The sequence below is a fragment of the Centroberyx affinis genome, unplaced genomic scaffold (genome assembly GCF_046629955.1).
Source record: "Centroberyx affinis isolate AG114_WGS23_722 - 3 ecotype Tasmania unplaced genomic scaffold, CSIRO-AGI_Caff_v1 ptg001306l_1, whole genome shotgun sequence".
Classification (NCBI taxonomy): Eukaryota; Metazoa; Chordata; class Actinopteri; order Beryciformes; family Berycidae; genus Centroberyx; species Centroberyx affinis.
The window spans coordinates 324,136-342,659 of NW_027279812.1; the positions used below are offsets into that span (position 1 = coordinate 324,136).

General features: G+C 40.9%; 2 protein-coding genes across 3 annotated transcripts; both read left to right on the forward strand.

Annotated features, from left to right (window-relative positions):
- The first annotated feature begins 9,082 nt into the window (after positions 1-9,082).
- On the forward strand, positions 9,083-12,211 carry LOC139649256 (macrophage mannose receptor 1-like). 2 transcript variants are annotated; one of them, XM_071525612.1, is made up of 3 exons: positions 9,083-9,373; positions 9,601-10,219; positions 11,531-12,211. In XM_071525612.1, exons 1-3 carry the CDS (start codon positions 9,087-9,089, stop codon positions 11,780-11,782), a joined length of 1,158 nt encoding a protein of 385 aa, XP_071381713.1. In that variant the 5' UTR covers positions 9,083-9,086; the 3' UTR covers positions 11,783-12,211. The 2 variants fall into 2 exon arrangements, with proteins under 2 accessions (XP_071381713.1, XP_071381714.1); XM_071525613.1 differs by having other exon boundaries at positions 9,601-10,150.
- Positions 12,212-13,228: 1,017 nt separating this feature from the next.
- On the forward strand, positions 13,229-17,683 carry tmem147 (transmembrane protein 147). The gene is made up of 8 exons (XM_071525609.1): positions 13,229-13,294; positions 13,993-14,107; positions 14,626-14,695; positions 15,068-15,133; positions 15,531-15,667; positions 15,961-16,045; positions 16,350-16,471; positions 16,742-17,683. The coding sequence occupies exons 2-8, from the start codon at positions 14,031-14,033 to the stop codon at positions 16,860-16,862; spliced, it is 678 nt and encodes a 225-aa protein (XP_071381710.1). The 5' UTR covers positions 13,229-13,294; positions 13,993-14,030; the 3' UTR covers positions 16,863-17,683.
- The last annotated feature ends 841 nt before the right edge of the window (positions 17,684-18,524 follow it).

Below are 18,524 nucleotides of genomic sequence, written 5' to 3' on the forward strand. Positions count from 1 at the left end.
TTTTCACTGCTCAAAATAACAAATAGTTTTACCATTCTGTGGTATTCTGCATTTATCTGAATTTATCGGGTTTTTTTTATCTCAGAGACCATCTGCAATTTCCCCCCACACCCTCAAACCTCATCAGTCGTGGCCTCCTGTATTATCTTCCTGGCGATGAGGTGGTCGTCCTCAGACTGCAGGCTCGCCAAGTCGTACAAGTGGTTGTGATACAGGTGAGGTTTGCTGGAGTTAACAGCCTTGGCCCTGCAGTGCTCCAGGGCGTCCTCCCACATCTTGCTGTCCTTCACCAGGACCGGTCTGTCCTCAAAGCAGATGAAAGGCAGACGGTAGGAGCAAAAATTCCTGTAAAATCTTTTCATCACAGTGTTGACATAGCCACAATTGTCATTTGGATGTCCTTGTGCCCAGTTTCTATAGTGTGATGATGCATTTCCTGTCCACCTCCAGATGCCATTGGTATCTTGGTACAGTCCAATCCAACCGCTGTGGCCCCTGTCAGGGATGGTTGTCTGGAGTGTGATGGTGGCGAGGTCAGTGTGCTTTTTCTCACAGTAGAAACTAGCATTGTACCAATTCCTACGTTCCACTGGCTCAAAGTGGACTTGGTTGCCACGGGAGCAGTAAAAATTTTGTTCCATAAAGCAAGACAAACTAATCCACTTTTTACTCTCCAACATATAGGCACAGGCCATTCTGCCCCTGTGTACTGTTACCCAGCTGCTGCCCTTAAAGACATTTTTTTGTGAGCTCTCTTCTTCTCCAATCCACTTCCACAACGCGGGGTACTTAGAGTCTCTGCGCAGACCAATCCAGAGACGGACATTTGGGCTGTCACCGGCCAACAGGTCTTCCTCCCTCTTGCTTCCGGCCACAGCCAGGTCAGTGTGATGCGCCCTGCAGTACTGCTGCGCTTCTGACCAGCTCTTTGACAGAGCCACACGGAAAAACTTTTTCCTCCTGGCAGATACCTCCAATGCAGGAGCAGCAATAAGAAGCAAGAGGAAGAGGGAGAGAGGAAGCTCAGAGGTGCTCTTCATAGTTATGAGTCTTTGATAATCAGTAGTGCAGAGTAGAGTAGGATACAACTTGTTGAAGCCGTCTGTTGTGAAACCTGCTGATCTGCTGCAGTAGTTGGAGTGGAAAGGAGAAGAGGGAGGATAGGCTTTGTTGTGAAGAACAGCTGTCCGTCACTCTGTTTTTATTGCAACTATCTTCTTGGCCACTCCCACTTAAGTCACATCTGGACAGACCCAGCTGATGAACAGTATGTCTGCCCTGCCCTGTTTGTCTCATTTCCACCAGATCTGGGTTGATATTTTGGGGGTAACATCATTATTGTTTGCAGGTGTGATCACCTACAGGTGTGATAGAGGCCCTGCCGAGCTCCCTGCTGTCATGACACCTTAGTGAAGGCAATGAAGGCATGTAGCCAAAACATGTTTGTGAAAAAAATGTTTCTAATTTCAATTTCTATTAATATTTTACCACCAAGAATTATTGGGCCGTATCACTGTCTCAGGACAATACAGTACTAAGTACATGTATTGTGTACTGTGCATGTAAAATGCAAGCATTTTAAATATTATGATTAAATGGTATGGATATGCCCTCCAGTCCCCCTTATTTGGCATTTAAACATGTTTCTATCATGACTTTATTAACATTTAACAAAAACAAGGCTTATATCTGTGGGCGCATTGTTTTGTCCTAGTTCTCAAGAATCACTGTAATATTTCAGACGTGATGTGAGTGCACCGATTCCTGCACCGTCCAATATTGTCTATAGAAGGAATTATATCATATTACACTTACACTACATATTACACTTTTAAAGTGAGGATAAAAGATAATGAACTAGAGGCATTACAGGAGTATAAGTATCTTGGAATAGTTTTGGACCCCCAGCTAAGGTTTGACGAACACATAAAAAAGCTAGGTAGAACTGTTAGGGCCACTCTTCAAACCTTTGGGCAAATCAGACATTGCTTACCATTTCATACAGCTCTATCATTTATGCATGCAATGATTTTTTCTCATCTCCCACACTGCATAACTTCTTGGTCTCAGGCATCAGCCTCCGCCATTAAACCACTAACATCCCTTTATAACCAAGCTATCAAAGTTTTGGCCAAGAAACCACTGAGATTTCATCATTGCAATATTTTAAAAAAGTATCATTTTCTCAGTTTTGACAATTTCATTAATTACTCCAACCTCACACTTACATTTAAGTGTCTTCACCATCTAGCTCCACCCATCTTCAACACTTTCATAACTAGACTTCACTATACTGCCATTAACACCCGAAATACATCAGAAGGAAACTGTAGAGTTAGACACTGTAAGACTTCCTTTGCACAAACTGCATTCTCAATTAACGGCACAACCCTCTGGAATTCCCTGCCTGCCAGTTCAAAGCAGATTCAGGATTTTAAAACGTTTTCTACAACAGTCAAGTCCTGGTTAAAACTTGGCCAGAACTGTAACCATGACACCAACTAGTCATTATTTGTGTATTTGAGTTCATGCTAAAAATGTTTTGTGATTTGTTTTGTTTTATTTGTCTTGTTTTGTTTTATTTGGTAAAAAAAATGTTTTGTGTTTTGTTTGGTTTTGTTTTCTTTGTTTCAATGTTTGTTTTGTTTTATTTGTCTGTTTGTATGTTAGTTTGTGTGTTGTCATGGATGGTTGCTGCTCTTGTTTTATTACTATATGCACGTGATTGCTTGAACTATCAATGCTATCTTGCTTATTAATATATGCACTGATTTTAAACTGCAACATGTAATTTTAATGGTTGCTTGACCCATCAATGCCCATCAAGGGACTAGTGTTGGAAATTAGCTTCGGCTATATACACATGTACAGTACATCGGACGCTGCTTCTGCAACTGTCAATGTTTCTCTGTACTTGTCCCTTACAAATAAACAAATAAACTAACTAACTACATTAGATCTGCTGTATGGTTAAAAGGTATCAGAAGAGAAATAATAAAGTCTTGTTCACACAAAGTCAAATCTGTACAATTTCTATTGTGTTGAAGTTCGGAACCAAGGTAACTTTGCTCTTCATCTCTACTATTATTTGAAAGCATATATGCATGTTGTCTTCATGGATAATACATACCAACACCACTGGTAAGGTAGACAGAGGACAGCACAAGGACAATGTAATCAGCACCTGCTGGCAAAGAAGATTCAAATCCAGTCATTTCCCTGTAGCCTGATTTCCCCATCCAAGCATGGAGACTGGACAGTTTTGAATGTGGACGATTTGAATGGCTTTTCAGGAGGCAGAGGAACAGAGCCTCTCGCTGCACAACGCATGACTGGATTTGAATCCACTTTGTTTTTTTCTTGTTTGTTTTTTCTCTTGTTGTTCCTTTTTATTTGCCTTTAAAGGAATAGTTCGGTATTTTGAAACCTGCGCCCAAATAACATGTTTTCCGTCAGAAACCATAAATTCGTTAGCCGCCTGCTTCATCCCTCTGGTAACACCGGGCAGCCCCCTCTCACTCTACTGCAATAGAAACCTAGGGGCATACGCAACAGTCTCTGAAAACTATGATAAACGTTGTTTTGCAAACCACGACACTCATACGACACTCACAGTATAGTCAGTATGTCAGTATGTTATCTTGAAAAAATTGTACAAAAAAAAACACAAAAAAAATAGTTCCTATCCAAATAGAACACAACTATTGACAGAAAGCTCAGTTTTTTGACAGGGATACAGGGAATTCTTCACCTAAATGTTGCAATTATTTCCTATCAGACATTGTTGGACAAAATGGACTACTTGGACAGCTTAACTCTGTTCATATACATTTATGATGTTTTATTGATTTTCTGAACTCAGCCACACAATTTATCTAATTTCTCTGAGTTGTTCGTCACTTTCATTCCTGTGCAGCTGGACAGGCTGCAGGCTTGGCAGTGTGTTTATGCTTCAAGGCTGTTAGACAACATTTAGGTCTATATCACACACACATACACACACACACACACAGACACACACACACACACACACACCTACCTACGTAAGAAGCATGTGACATCCAATTGCACATACATTTTGACTTATTTTATATCCATTCATCTTGAAAAGTTTGACCATGCATCTACAAGCCTACTCCAAATAGAAATAAAGTTCTACATAATGGGGTAAATATCATTTCAAATAATCCAAACTAATTTTTGCCATTCAATCGGTGGCTTGGCTAGCTATTTCCCCTCCACCAACCTTCACCATTCTAACCGATTATGACATCATTGGATGGAGCTGGACTCTGCTCTACCAATCAGAGCCTGTCTCAGCTGCACTGATGACATCACAATCAGAATTCTGATGTGTTTGGTCACAGCAGCTCAGGGCATAAAAGGCCCTGCTTGAGGTCTTCAGCTTCATACCTTACGATGGTAAGGTATGAAGCTCCCCTGGGTGCTGGTACAGCTGTTGCTTGGACCACGGCAAGAGTCTCTCTTTCGGAATCTTTCTACATGGTCCTCATTTCAGACCAGTAGCTATTGGCTTGATGGCCGTGTTTGGAAACTTTCTCTTATATTAAGTTAAAAGTTCACTGAAATGTGTTTCTGAGAGAAATGAGGACCCTGTGAAAACAAGCTTTCAAATGATCGCAATCGCAAGAGCTGGTGTTTGGTACGAAGGTGCAGTTCGCATCTCGCTGAAGCCAACCTGCCGCTCCAAAGGTGTGGTCTGGCAGTTAGCGATTGTGGTTCGTTGAAGAGCTGGTGGTTAGCACGAAGAGACGCGGTTCACCTCCTGCTGAAGCAAACCCGCCACCCAGTCCAAACAGCTTGTCATTAGTGTAGTGGCTAATATCCCTACCTATCCCTATTAATAGAGTTCTATCTTATCTTATCTTATCTTATCTTATCTTATCTTATCTTATCTTATAGGGTTGTAGGCCCTTGTCAAAGTCCACAGTAAGAGGTTTAGGGGCTCTGGGGAATGTGCTGGGTGCTGCTCCTGCTGCTGCAGCAGTACCGTTAAGCCAGGTGGTCGTAGTCAGTACTGGCAAGCAACAACACTGCTGCTGCTGCTGCTGCTGCTACAGCTGCTGCAGCAGTATAGGCCTAGTGGTAGTTCCAGTTACAGTAGTTCTCATTACAGATATCTGGAATATCTTGCATTTTGGCTAGTCATAATGCTATGAGAGATATTGTAAATTAACATATATTTCTCATTACATTATGACCAACCGAAATGCTAATTTCAGATATCTCTAATTACATTATGACTAGTCAAAATGTTAATTTAAGACATCTTCCAGAGTCCAGTTTGGGATGAGGTTGGGATATGATTGACATGCTTGGTGATTGATGACATGGTGGTTTCGATAGTGAATGTCCCGCATCACAAACAAACTGAATGAATGATGACCTGGCGCATGAATTTGGCCTCATTGACTGCACATTGGAAATAATGGATTTGCCCGCGCAAAAGATGCCGCATGTGAACCATCAATTTTATTGGGAGCGACATTTTTGCCTACTTTGAACATTGGGGGGGACACATCTCCCCGTCCCCCCCGCCGATACGCCTATGTTCACACAGCACTTGGAAGATTTGCACATAAAGCTAAAGTTACTTCAACACAAAGACTTCAGATAGACCTTTATCAAATTAGTTAGCAAGCTCGGGAACAATACACACAACTGGCAGAGTTTACTATGGAAGTTAGTTAGTTAGCTTACTACTAGCTACCAAGGCTAGACTCTGGTAGCTAACAATGCTGGAAATGCTGATGAAGGCTTAGCGCTGAAATGCATTCGGTTCTCAGCTTGCTGCTGTGCGTATAATAAACTTTTGTAATTCATTTGGTTGTGCGGACATCCCTCTTTTTTTTTATCTATATGCACAAGAGTCTGCACCCTAAAGACAAAACAAGAGTGTGGAGTTGAGCGAGCTATTTCTTCCTTTGAGCTAACAATAATGGGACAAATATATTAAAATGTGAGCCTGTATACCTTCAGATTCTTGAGATCCATTTGGTTCCAATGTGTTTCAGTGGGGAACCTATGAAATGATAAATGTTTGTATGATGTGCATGTAGGACATAGTCGAGCTGTAGGCCAACTTGCTCTTTAGGTGATCTCCTGAAATTTTGTGAAATGAGCACAATGGGCCTCATGCAAGAACCACTCGTACGCACAGATTCGTTCTTAAATCACTCGTACGAGCGATTTAAGAGAACTTGCCGCATTCACCAATTTTCTCGTATTTACAATTTTCTCTTAGGTACGAACAAAATGTACGAGTGGTCCAGACCTGTCGTACGAGTCACGCACAATCAACCTGCCGTTCTCCAAAGCAAAAAAAAAAACTTTGTTGTTGACTAATGGATTGTATCTCTGTCACTTTGAAGAAATGTTGAGTTTGAATATATAAATGACACTGTAAAGTAATGTATAATCATGTTGAGATTAACCAGTACAGTGGTTATAGTCACAGGAAAAATAGCAAGGGAGCACTGATGGCTTTTCCAAAAGAAGGTGTTGCGTAATATATTTTACCAGAGCCGCATAAAATCTCATAAGTATCCATGTGGGTTACATAGTAGCCTGTAAGTGTGCTCAATACAAAGACAAAACAAAAAACACTAATTTGCCAGGTTATTTGACAAACACTCAGATGAGACAAAGGCAAGGTTAGATTGTATTGGGGGAAATACATTATAGAGGGAGATAAACCTGATTTCTAGGCTATTTTACTCCAGTTGATAACGTTAATGTGGGTGCAAGTGAATCTAAACTTTAAAAAGAGAAATGGCTTTAGGTCTTACCAGGTTGAGGTGCAAGTCGCTGTCCAGGGCGACATCGCTGGACACCTGACACTGCTATCACCAATTATGGCACGTATAGGCCTATTCTTTCATCTGTCTGTTCCTCCTGGCCCTCCTGTTGCAGTCATGGATCGCTTTGCTTTTTGCATCTAATTCATTTCAAGCCATTTCTTTTTTTTTATTTCTGTGACGGTGCCCTAGCGACAAATCACTAGTCCTATGATATTCCTATAATACTCCGATAGGGACTTAGAGTGTCTGTGGTACTCAATAGTGAGTTTATAGTGTCTTTATCATGGTATTTTGTCTTCTGTAGTATCACTATAATATTCCTATAGGGAATTATAGCTTTGTTGGGATATTTATTTAGTATTCATCTAAAATGTATAGGAATACTATAGTAGTTTTTCGTGTGGGAACGCACAACAGACAATACTGCATTAACAGCACAAGTTATTTTTCCCCATTCCTTGGCTTTAGCAGGGCCTTTGATACCACTATTGAATTATATTAAATATTATATGCTTTGGTTGACTTATTTCTGATAGCAGGACTTCAGTCTCAGAGCTGGTAGACTTCTTCTTAGTCTTCTGTGTCAGTTTTATGAATGAGGCTTCCCGACATATGGGCCGGACCCCTAACCTTATATGGCATTATTGGGGCGTCAATTATGCAAATTAACAATTCTCATGAACGCGCGTTCATTTAGAACAGGTGGAATTCATCATGTTTATGCAGGTCATTTACGAGTGTTTTCTGAAGATACGAGCGTTTGGTGAATCTGATGTGGCACACTCATACGAGTCCACCTCACGAAAAAAGTACGAGAAATTTAAGATAAGAATACGAAAATGTTCTTGCATGAGGCCCAATGTCTTAAAATGCAAAATGGCCTACTCTATATATCCCGCCCATTTCCTTTGTTCTGGCTGGCAGCAACACGAACCACATGTGAGGGCCCTCAGTCCCTGTGATTCAGATACACACCTATGGTTGTGTGTGGTAAAGTGAGTTTACTACTTTCTTCATATGTTGTTGTACTTTAATGGTTATTTGTAGATTGGATGTGATTGAATGCTTGACCAGTATATATTGGTAAATGCTATAATCGTCACCTTGCCTGTTTGCCTTGAGACTACAGATATAATATTGTGTGTAAGTGTGCAGTGCGCATGATTTATTAATTGTAGCTCTTAAGGAAATGCAAGAATCCTTATAACCTAATTTGGAATGTTGAATCTCTTATGTTATGTAATTGTTGAATGAATGTTTCTCTGTTATGTAGTACTCTATAATTTCAGCAGTGGTAGGCCTACCCCTCACCCCCTTGGTTAGAGTACTAATATTCATTGTTAGGTACCTAATTGTTAAGTGTGATATTATACATTGGTTAACTGTATTGTAATTCTTGTGTTTTTCTGTTTATCATTTATAGAAAACCATAACCGTCAAGCCTCATCATCTCCTATTGCTCTACATGTGTGCATAGTGGCAATAAATGGCTTAAATGGAAACATCAGTTGTCCCTCCTACATTCTTATCAATGTACCATGGTGATGCTCAATCTCCTGTGAACCAATCCTAGAGATAGATTCTACACTGACATTGAAATAGGGACGGTGTATACACCTACCTTCAAATTCAACAACCTGGGATCAATTCACAACTCATACCAATAAGAGTTCAAACTGTGAGTGAAGTTTTAACTTTTAGCTAAAGTTTTACTTATAACCATGACCAAAATCTTTCCCTAAACTTAACCAAATTATTTTAGCTGCTTAAACATAAGCCTATAATCTTAACCTTGACCAAAGTTGTTTTACGTGCCTAACTGTAACCCTAACTTTAACAAAAGTTGCTTTACTTGCCTAAACCTGTTAGCTAACCTTTTCACATGATGAACAGGTGAAAATGGTGTTTCCAATGCATGCTATTGTCACATGGAATTGATTTTTTATATGTGACTTAAAGAAGTGAATATTTATAAAATCACGTTTGGAGATGAGAGTGGACATGAGACTAATGCTCCACCCAGCTCCTGGTAGGCTATAGAGAGTGTGTGGAGAGATTGAACTGGTCACCCTGATCTGGCCAGGTGTGTCTAGGTGGGAGTGGCCAGGTAGGTAGTTGCCGTAGGAATAAAAAAAAAAAACGGTGAAAGACAGCTGATCACCAACTACTGACCACACCTCATACTAACCTGGCTGACATTACAGCACCGCATAACTTCCAACAACAGCCGACTCTAACCCACTTTACTTGAACTGAAGATTAGTCATGGTGGGCAAGAGCTGCCCTGTACTCCCCCTCTCCTTCCTGCTCATTGCCGCTCTCTCCTTGGAGGCATCTGTGCTGACCAGATTTTACTATTTGGGTGAGAAGATGAACTGGACAGAAGCTCAACAGTTCTGCCAGAAGAAATTCTTTGACTTGGTTACTCTCAGGGGAGCAGAGGACGGAGACCAACTGGCTGCTAGCTTGGAGCACACCGAGGTCAGTCGTGTCTGGATTGGTCTTCACAGAGGCCCTGGGAGCGACTCAGTCTGGAGGTGGACTAGAGCAAAGTGAGAATCCTGTTTGAAATGAGAGACTTGATATAAGGCATCACGTCTTCCAAGCAACTTTATTGAAACAGTTACATTTCCATGGTTAAATTGAAGTGAATTTCACTGATAATTGAATGGAAACCAGCAAAATTATCAGCAATTGCACTAAGATGATTTGACTTGAAATATAAGCAAGATTAAAGTCAGTTGCTAAGCTTGTTTCTTGTGTTCTTGTTTTTTTGCAGCAAAGGAGGGAGCCCAGGAGAAGACGTCTCGCAGAGTAGTCACTGGGCAGAGGGAGAGCAGAGTAGCCTCTGTGCCTTAGTGGAGGATCAAATGTGGTATGCTCATAAATGTTCTAAAAGAAACCATTTCTACTGCTCTAACGGGGACAAACTACACCATCATAAAATGTTATGGTCCTGGTACAATGCTAAAAAGCACTGTCAGCAGAAGCAGACTGACCTAGCTACCATCACAGAGATGAACACACAGCAATTCAATGAAAGTGGCTGGATTGGACTGTACAGAGAGGCTAAGATCTGGAGGTGGTCTGGACAAGAGACAGTGAACTACACAAATTGGGCACCAGGACATCCAGCTGACAGAGACTGTGGCACTTTTGAACTCGGCACTAAACTGTGGTACAGCAATTCGTGCTCTAAGTATTTTAGATTTGTCTGCGATGGTGACAACCTGGTCCTGGTGAAGGAGAACAAGACGTGGGAGGAGGCCCTGGAGCACTGCAGGGCCATGGCTGGCAGCAAAACTCATGGCAACCACCTGTACGACCTGGTAAGCCTGCAGACTAGGAACGACCGCACCTACGCCAGAGAGAGGATCCAGGGGGCCACGACCAATGAGGTTTGAGGATGGGGGGGTCATATTATAGTTTGAGAGTGTTGTCATTTGGTTATTTAACTAAAATGCCACACAGTTACATTTGTCAACCAAGCTGATCATAAACCTACAGTAACCAAATTAAACATAATTCTAACCTTGCTCCTAACATAATGTGCATTCCTAACTTTTAGAACAAAAGCATGTTTGCCTTTTTTCTAATCTAAGTAAATTTTATTTTTTCTGCAATTTAATTTTAAATAGTTTTCATTGATTGTTCTAACATGCACAAATGGATTGCAGTATATTTACAATTCGAATGGACTGAATTGTAAGAAAAATGTTTTACTACTCACCTTGCCTTTTTCAGGTTTTGCTGAGCATGCATGCTCTTTTGTACCTCTACCAGGCTTCACATTTATGCGGTGACACACATTCACACCTGGGAGCTGCCCCAGTACAACGAGGCTGCCCCTGAGCAGAATTAGTACATTAAGAATAGCATAATGCAGGGTGTCCTAGTGGCGCAGTGGTCTAAGGCGTTTACCATGTGAAATGTAATGTCCTAGGTTTGGATCTGACCCAGGACCTTTGCTGCATGTCATCCTCCTTTCTCTCTCACACAATCTTTCCTGTCTGTCTCTAATGTGTCTAAATGTGATTTACACTTAACAATACATTAATCTCATAAATGAATCTGCAAATTACCATCCAATGACAGCACAAACAAATTTCACCTAACTTCATAATCCATCATTGTTGTGTCTTCATTATATCAAAAAGTGCTGACAACCTCATCAAGTTTACTACCCAAAGTAAAATAGCTGAAACAAAAATGTTGCTGAAAACTATAGCTGAAACAACAAATTTCTTTGGCCAAGACGTGGGCCCTCTGGAGGGAGGTGGGGGAGTGGAGGAGGGTTTGGGGTTGGACTGGGTTGGTGAGAAGAGGAACGGGATGTCTCAAATCTACCTTTAAACTGAGGGTGGTACATTTTCTTTTTACTGCATCTCCAATTGAAAACCGGCTGCTAATTTTAACCGCTTGAGGGCGGATTGAGTCAGGTTTAGTGAGATAATTACGGCACTGGCACATTTGTGTCCAAATGTGGACAATATGACTGCCATTGTTGTATTTCATAATCATAACTAAATAAATAGTTCTAAATATCGGTTTACAGTTACTCTTTAAGCTATCATCTCCTCAAATAAGCAAGACTGAAGTGAAGCTGAACACATCACATATAAAAGAGTCCATTGCAAAACTGAAAATACAGAGATAATGACACTTTGGGGGAAATGTTTTACCTGTCTAGCTTGCCTTTTTTCTCTCAGGTTTGGACCGGCCTTCGCTTCCTGGCTGGCAGGTGGCTGTGGGTGAACGGAGAGCCGCTGAGGTATTGGAACCTGCCGCTCTGCCCGGCCCCGCGGCAGCACTGTGGAACCCTGTCCAAGGACCAGAGAGGCCACCGGGGGACCAGGGACTGCAGGGAGAGAAGGAACTTCATCTGCTACAAAAAGAATTTTCTCCTGCCAGAGAGACAGAATTTTACTCGTACAGCCAGTGAGACAAGAGGTGATGCTTGAAGCTTGTTAACCCTCCGCTATTTATACCCTTTTTTGTCTGTAGGTTGTCACAGACTGAGGGGTCTTTACTGCATATTATTTTGGTATTATTAAAATCCAATAGGATTGAGATATATGCTCATATTCTGTACTAATCATAGTGTGTTTGAATTATCATAATTGCTCAATTCAGTCAGATATTCAATGTTCATATGTTAATCATTGTTTGTTTGTTGTATTGATACTTCATTGAAGACTACCTACCCGTCATATATTCAATGCTCATATTTTGTGGCAATCATTATTTGTTTTGTGTTTATTATTGAGTTGAAAGCACACAACAAGATATTGTTGAACTGCTGGAAAGTGGAAGGCTGCTCATTTGTGAAATCAGGAGATCAGACATTCAGAATTGTATGGAGGTAGGATTTACTACAGAGAGAAAGGTGATAGAGAAAACTTATAAACTTATAAAACTAACAATAAAAGAATTCAAACTGATCTCTGTGTTCTTCTTCCAAAAGGTTATTTATTAGCATGCAGCACAGAGAGAAGTGCACTGCAGTGGTAAATGCAGTTCTCTGAATAGTGAAGTAAAGCAAGTATGATTTTCAGCACAAAGACAAGGAGTGGATAAGGGAGGGTGAAAAGTGTAACTGTAACTTGTTGCATCCAGCCGTTGGTTTTACATGTAGGTGAAGAGCGCAACAGCAATAGTGATGAGGATAGCTATAGTAAGAGCAAGAGAGCAAGACAAAGCCCTCATGCAATGTGAAACATGTCTTGTGGCTGCATTGTATTATGGTCTATTGAGGCTACTGTCAGTAGAGAAATTGGTATCTCTTCTGTATCTTCCATGATGGATTTCTCCCTGTATGATTGTTGGATGTCAGTGCAAAATCCAGTCCAGAAAGAAGCCCATTGCTCTTTGATTCTGAGGCACTGACACCAAAATCTGAGGTTGACTGTTGAAGATACTGTTTTAGATAGCTGAACAATTTTCTGCAATCAAACTCCATTAGCTGCACTGGAAATATCTCAACATGACATTGTGTCGTCTATGTTTGGCCAGTTATCCATGAGAAAAATACACCAGCAAACACCAACCCTGAATTTATCATCTGTTAGAGAAAGACTTGAAAAGCTCAGAGCAGATAGGCCTACAATATAATTTACGTTCAGTCAAAGAGGGTTCACGTTGATTCTTCAGTCCCACAGTCCATGAAAATTCAGTGATCCAGTGCAGTAGACAAATTAAAAGATTAAAGTAGCCTAAAATAAAATCACACACACACACACACACACACACACACACACACACACACACACACACACACACACACACACACACACACACACACACACACACACACACACACACACACACACACACACACACACTCGAATACAGCATTCCGTGGAACTATTGCAAGGTTCCTATCGTCGTCGGAGCCATTTCAGGGTGGGGCAATATCCATTTCCGTTTGTCATTCAGCGAGTGAGCAGCTCAGCTTTTCAGCCGTTTCTTACAACGTAAGTAGTGAAAATAATGTTCTAAAAGGTAACATTTTACAGGTCCGATATCCACCTGGTTGAAATGATATTTGGTCATTATGTGGTTAACCCGTCAAGATATTGATCGTCAAACATAAACGGTTACTGTCAAGTCTCGATAGCTAGCACAGCACTGGCGAGCTAACGTCAGCTAAATGACAGGTGACGAGATTTCAGCTTGTAGCTAGGTTATCCCTTTATGAATTTAATTACACTGCTTTATAAGGCCCCTTTCAAAGACGAGGTTCAAAATATTTTGCTCTGTTTTCTACAGATTTGTTAAAGGCAAATATGGTAACATCGCCAATAACGTTAGCCTACGTAGTGTTTGATGGTATATCATTTACGCGTGTGTGTGTATCTATATGTCTTAAAGCACATGTTTAAACGCTGTGAATAACTGCCCATTAAAGTTCAATAATTATGTAGCAGATATTAAATATATTGTTATGTCATAATATATTCTGATTAGTGTACTATATTCTCAAACTAGCATAAACCAGGTTTTGTCATTGGTAAACATGGGTCGCACACCTGTTGATGGTGGGAATCATAGTGTTTTTAAAGAGCCTTTGCTTCAGGTTGGAAGACTACATTTACTCAGTTTGGATCCTGGATTGGAAAGTGTGAAGAACGCCTGGTCTGTGTTGACTGCAGTCCTGTCATGTCTGTTACAGAGTGCCGAATCGCCCATTGCTGTTGGTTACCAGACATCATGACACTGTTTCACTTTGGGAACTGCTTTGCCTTGGCATATTTCCCCTACTTCATCACATACAAATGCAGCGGACTGTAAGTGTTTGTTGGACTTTGAGAAATGTGACGCTGCAATGACATCATGAGTTGTAATGTATGGCTGCTTATAATGTATGAACTCCATCCATCCATTCATGTACAGTAAATACGTTGTGGAGGAAAGATTAGAGTATAAAGTACTGTGCTGTACTACCTGCTGAAGTTAACACGGACTATGTTATCTTGAGACAAGACTCTATTCCTCATTCATAGTACATTCATAGTATGGAGGCCTATTCCTGTGTTGTAGAGCCATACACCCAGAGACTAAAGAGTCTTTGTTTTTAATCTGCTTTGTAATGTCAGGTTTGGGAGGGGGTCCAGACAATCCTCTTATAACTGTGCAATGTGTGTGTGGGTTGGACGGTAGTGGGGTAGTGCTTGTATTGTACTGTGTATTTGTATTGCAAATTTTTGGAGGGACTGCCTCATGCTGTGCCCCTGTGTACAGTCCGGCTAGTTAACTGTGTGTGTGTGTGTGTGTGTGTGTGTGTGTGTGTGTGTTCAACCCTCAGTTCAGAGTATAATGCATTCTGGAGGTGTGTCCAGGCTGGAGCAACCTACCTGTTTGTCCAGCTATGTAAGGTGAGTGAACTCCCTAGCAATTGCTGATTAATCATAATTGGCTTGTGTCACTCTTAAAACCAGTAGTGGCCTGTAGAAATCCATAATCATGAACCATCACTTCCTAGCCACCATTGTTGTTTAGCATTTTGCTGTGTGCAACAGAAGCATCCCTGAAGATCCACCTCCAAAGCAGATAGGACTTTTTAGAGTTTTTGCCAGGCACACCTTATTCCCAGCCCCGTGATGACCTCAAGATCTCACCTGTTTTGCAAGGCTAAAGCACCTGGAATACAAGACGAAATAGCGACGACCAACAGGAATTGAAATGTCATGAGCTTCCCTATGTGTTGGAGCATGTAAGCAGAGTTCCTTGGTCTCTCTGTGTTTCAGATGCTGTTCCTGGCCACATTCTTCCCCACCTGGGAAGGAGGAGCTGGAGTTTACGACTTTGTAGGGGTGAGTGGTGGGACTGCATCGTAGTAACAAAATATCGGAAAGATTGATTCAGTCGCATTTTGTAATTTGAGAGACGTAGTTAAAAAATGTCAGCAGATTTTCAAGATTGTCAACACTTTAAACATTTGGAAAAAGAATATATATATCCAAATTCATTTTGAGGGGGTAATCTGAGATCCCAGTGCTTAGTGTTTGCTTTGTTTGAGTAAATTAAAAGATTTTGTCCAAAGTGCAACTTGATTTGTAGGCCAGGTATCCTGTAGAATACCAAAAAAGCTTTCCATCATAACAAAAAGAAAATTGCAGCGTCTTGTAATTTACAAAAATGCAGTAATGATACATCTACATATGTACCCACCACTGTCTATATCACTTTTTTTGTGTGTGTGTATTCCAGGAATTCATGAAGGCAACAGTGGACCTAGCAGACCTGTTGGGCCTCCATCTTGTGATGTCTCGTAATGCCGGTAAAGGAGAGTACAAGATCATGGTGGCTGCCATGGGCTGGGCAACAGCTGAACTGGTCATGTCCCGGTAAGCAGTAATCTAGTTCTTCAACTATTCATTATGGATGAAATAAATGTACTGAAAATGAATTGACAATCTTTAACCTCACTTTAACCTGAATACTGAAATACTTAAGTTCATTTTATCTATAAACTAAACTTTCTGCCTGTAGTTTCTAGAAGGGATCATTTAGTGCAAAGTAAACATATTGGTTCATCTAATCAAATTATTGTATATCATTATACTGTATATCTAAGCGTTGAATGGCATTGGACATGATCTCATGCATGTGTGTGTGTGTTGCGTTGCTGTGTCTCCAGGTGTCTTCCTCTGTGGGTAGGAGCCAGAGGGATAGAGTTTGACTGGAAATACATCCAGATGAGTTTTGACTCTAACATAAGTCTGGTGAGTACCTGTTCTCTTCTCATTTATTCACTCACTCCTCTCATTTTGAATCTTCCTCTGCGTTTTCTTTACCAGGACCTTGTGTCTGTCTCTGTATTGGCACTTTTGGCAATTGAGGGGCAACAGTTCAAATTGTTCGCATTCCTCATTGAAAGCAATGGTCAAGATTGTTGTGTGTTGAATGAAGAAAAGATAACAAAATGAATACGTTATGGATTAATATGCTCTTGTCTGCCTGTTTAGATAAAGATGGACTTTAAACATTTTCATTCTCTTCTTATTCCACCTTTCTCTCTGTGTGTAGGTCCATTATATCGCCATGGCAGCGGTGGTATGGATGTTTACACGGTATGACCTTCCCAAGAGCTTCAGGCTACCTGTTACCGTGCTGCTGGGCCTGTGTGTCTACAAGGCCTTCCTAATGGAGTAAGTCGTACACACACACTCCCATGTTTAGACAGCCACATAAACACACACAGACATACTGCATACAGTCCACAGAGAGACACAATAACAGTGGCCTGTGTATCTACAGGGGTTTCTCATTGAGTAATGTGGACACGTGCACAGAGACACACATATACGTGTATACATACACACACAAACATGCTGAAAATAATAATACATATAATGTACAATGTAAAATGTTTAATATGCATTCCATTTCTCTCCACCTCTCTGTGTATGTCTCTTCAGGTTATTTGTCCACGTCTTCCTGCTGGGCAGCTGGACAGCGCTGTTGGTGAAAGCCGTGCTGACTGGAGCCATCTCGCTCTGCTCGCTGTTTCTCTTCGTCACTCTGGTCCACAGCAACTAAATAAAACCCCACAGCCTGGAATAAGCCTCAGATAGTCTTGGCCTGGACTCGGGTTGCCACATGCCAGAATTTTACCCCTGATGCCATAGCAGTCTAAGTATCACCGTACAACTCCAAAGTATACTACAAACTGCTTGTTGTTTGATATTGGATAGTTGGACCTGTTTAAAACTGCACCAACTGGCAAGCTAACCAGCTCTTCCACCAATTTGTTTTTGTCAGTCTATTCTTTAGAAAATGGACATTGGCACATTTTTGCCATAATACAGCCTGTTGTCTTGTATGGACCCATAACAGAAAATATGTACTCAGGGTAAAACTAAGTTCGTGTTCAGTCCACCAGTTAAAACTGTAGTATGATTGGCTTACCCAGGTTGTGTTGACATGTTTTGTTTTGTGAAAAGGTGCATTTTGTAGCACTCCCAGATGGAAACTGAATGATCACAAATGAATTAAGTGTACAATAACTTATATTTCTTTTCTATCTGTTGTCCAAATGAGCCAGCATGTGTGCTTAGATTCAGTAGTGAGCTAGACTGAGTGGATTTTTAACAAATGGATGACACTGGCTATATCCTTTGACCAATGGGCCTCAATTTATCAGTTTATTCATATACCAGTAAATACAGCAAGCATTTAAAATATCACCACTATGCTGAGGAAACTTTATATCTTGTTTTTCTATTATTAGGTAAATGGTATTGGAGATTGAATGAGGCCCACAGTATGAATGAGATGAGGGCACAGGAGCGGAGTCGTGGATACTCTGCACTTTGGCCTCATTTGATGTGAGTGTCTGTGATTTTGACATGCAACTAATAAATGTCTTTCTATTGTAAATTTTGGCTGTTCAGAGTCTTGATTGACCAGATAGTGTTGTGTTGAGTGGTTTTGGTTTGAGAAGACAAGAACTGGATTGCTAAATTTTTTCCGTCTTAAAGCCTGATGCATGCTCTTTATCAGCAATGGTGTGCTTCACATTCATGCATTCACACCTGAATCAGCTGCCTGATCCAACCACAGTCTTCTGTTGGCCACTGAACAGCTCCAGTGAACCAATAAGAGATTAAACCCCTCATATTTGTTGAGGGAAAGAAGATCAATAGTTTCCAAGCAGGCCAGGATTTCAGCTTGCAGCCTTCCTTTCCCTTGTGTTCACCCTAACATCTCCAGTGTAACAAGCCAGGTGTATTTAATTAATTGTGTTTAGAACATTAAAGAGACTTGAGAAGAATTTGGTAATATAGCCCATAACATCTAATTTTCTCCAGAATAATTTGACCTTCCTACCACCTATTCATTTTTCCTGACCCAGATGTTGAAAAACACTGGTTTAACTCAAAACCTTTTATCTAAAAATGTGCCATTTAAAGGAATAGTTCACCCAAAAATGAAAATTCAGTCATTATCTACTCACCCCCATGTTGATGGACAGTCGAGTGAAGTTTCTTAGTCCACAAAACAGTCCTGGAGCTTCACAGCAAAACAGCATTGCAGCATTCTCCTAAACCAGTGGTTCCCAACCTGGGGCTCCCGACCCCCACTAGGGGCGCCAAAGCTCCACGGGGGGGTCGCGAAGCCCTCTTGATTTTAAGGGTGTAAGAATTTTTATATATATAAAATATACATGTCTCAGCATTTAATTCATTTCTGTGAAGAAGA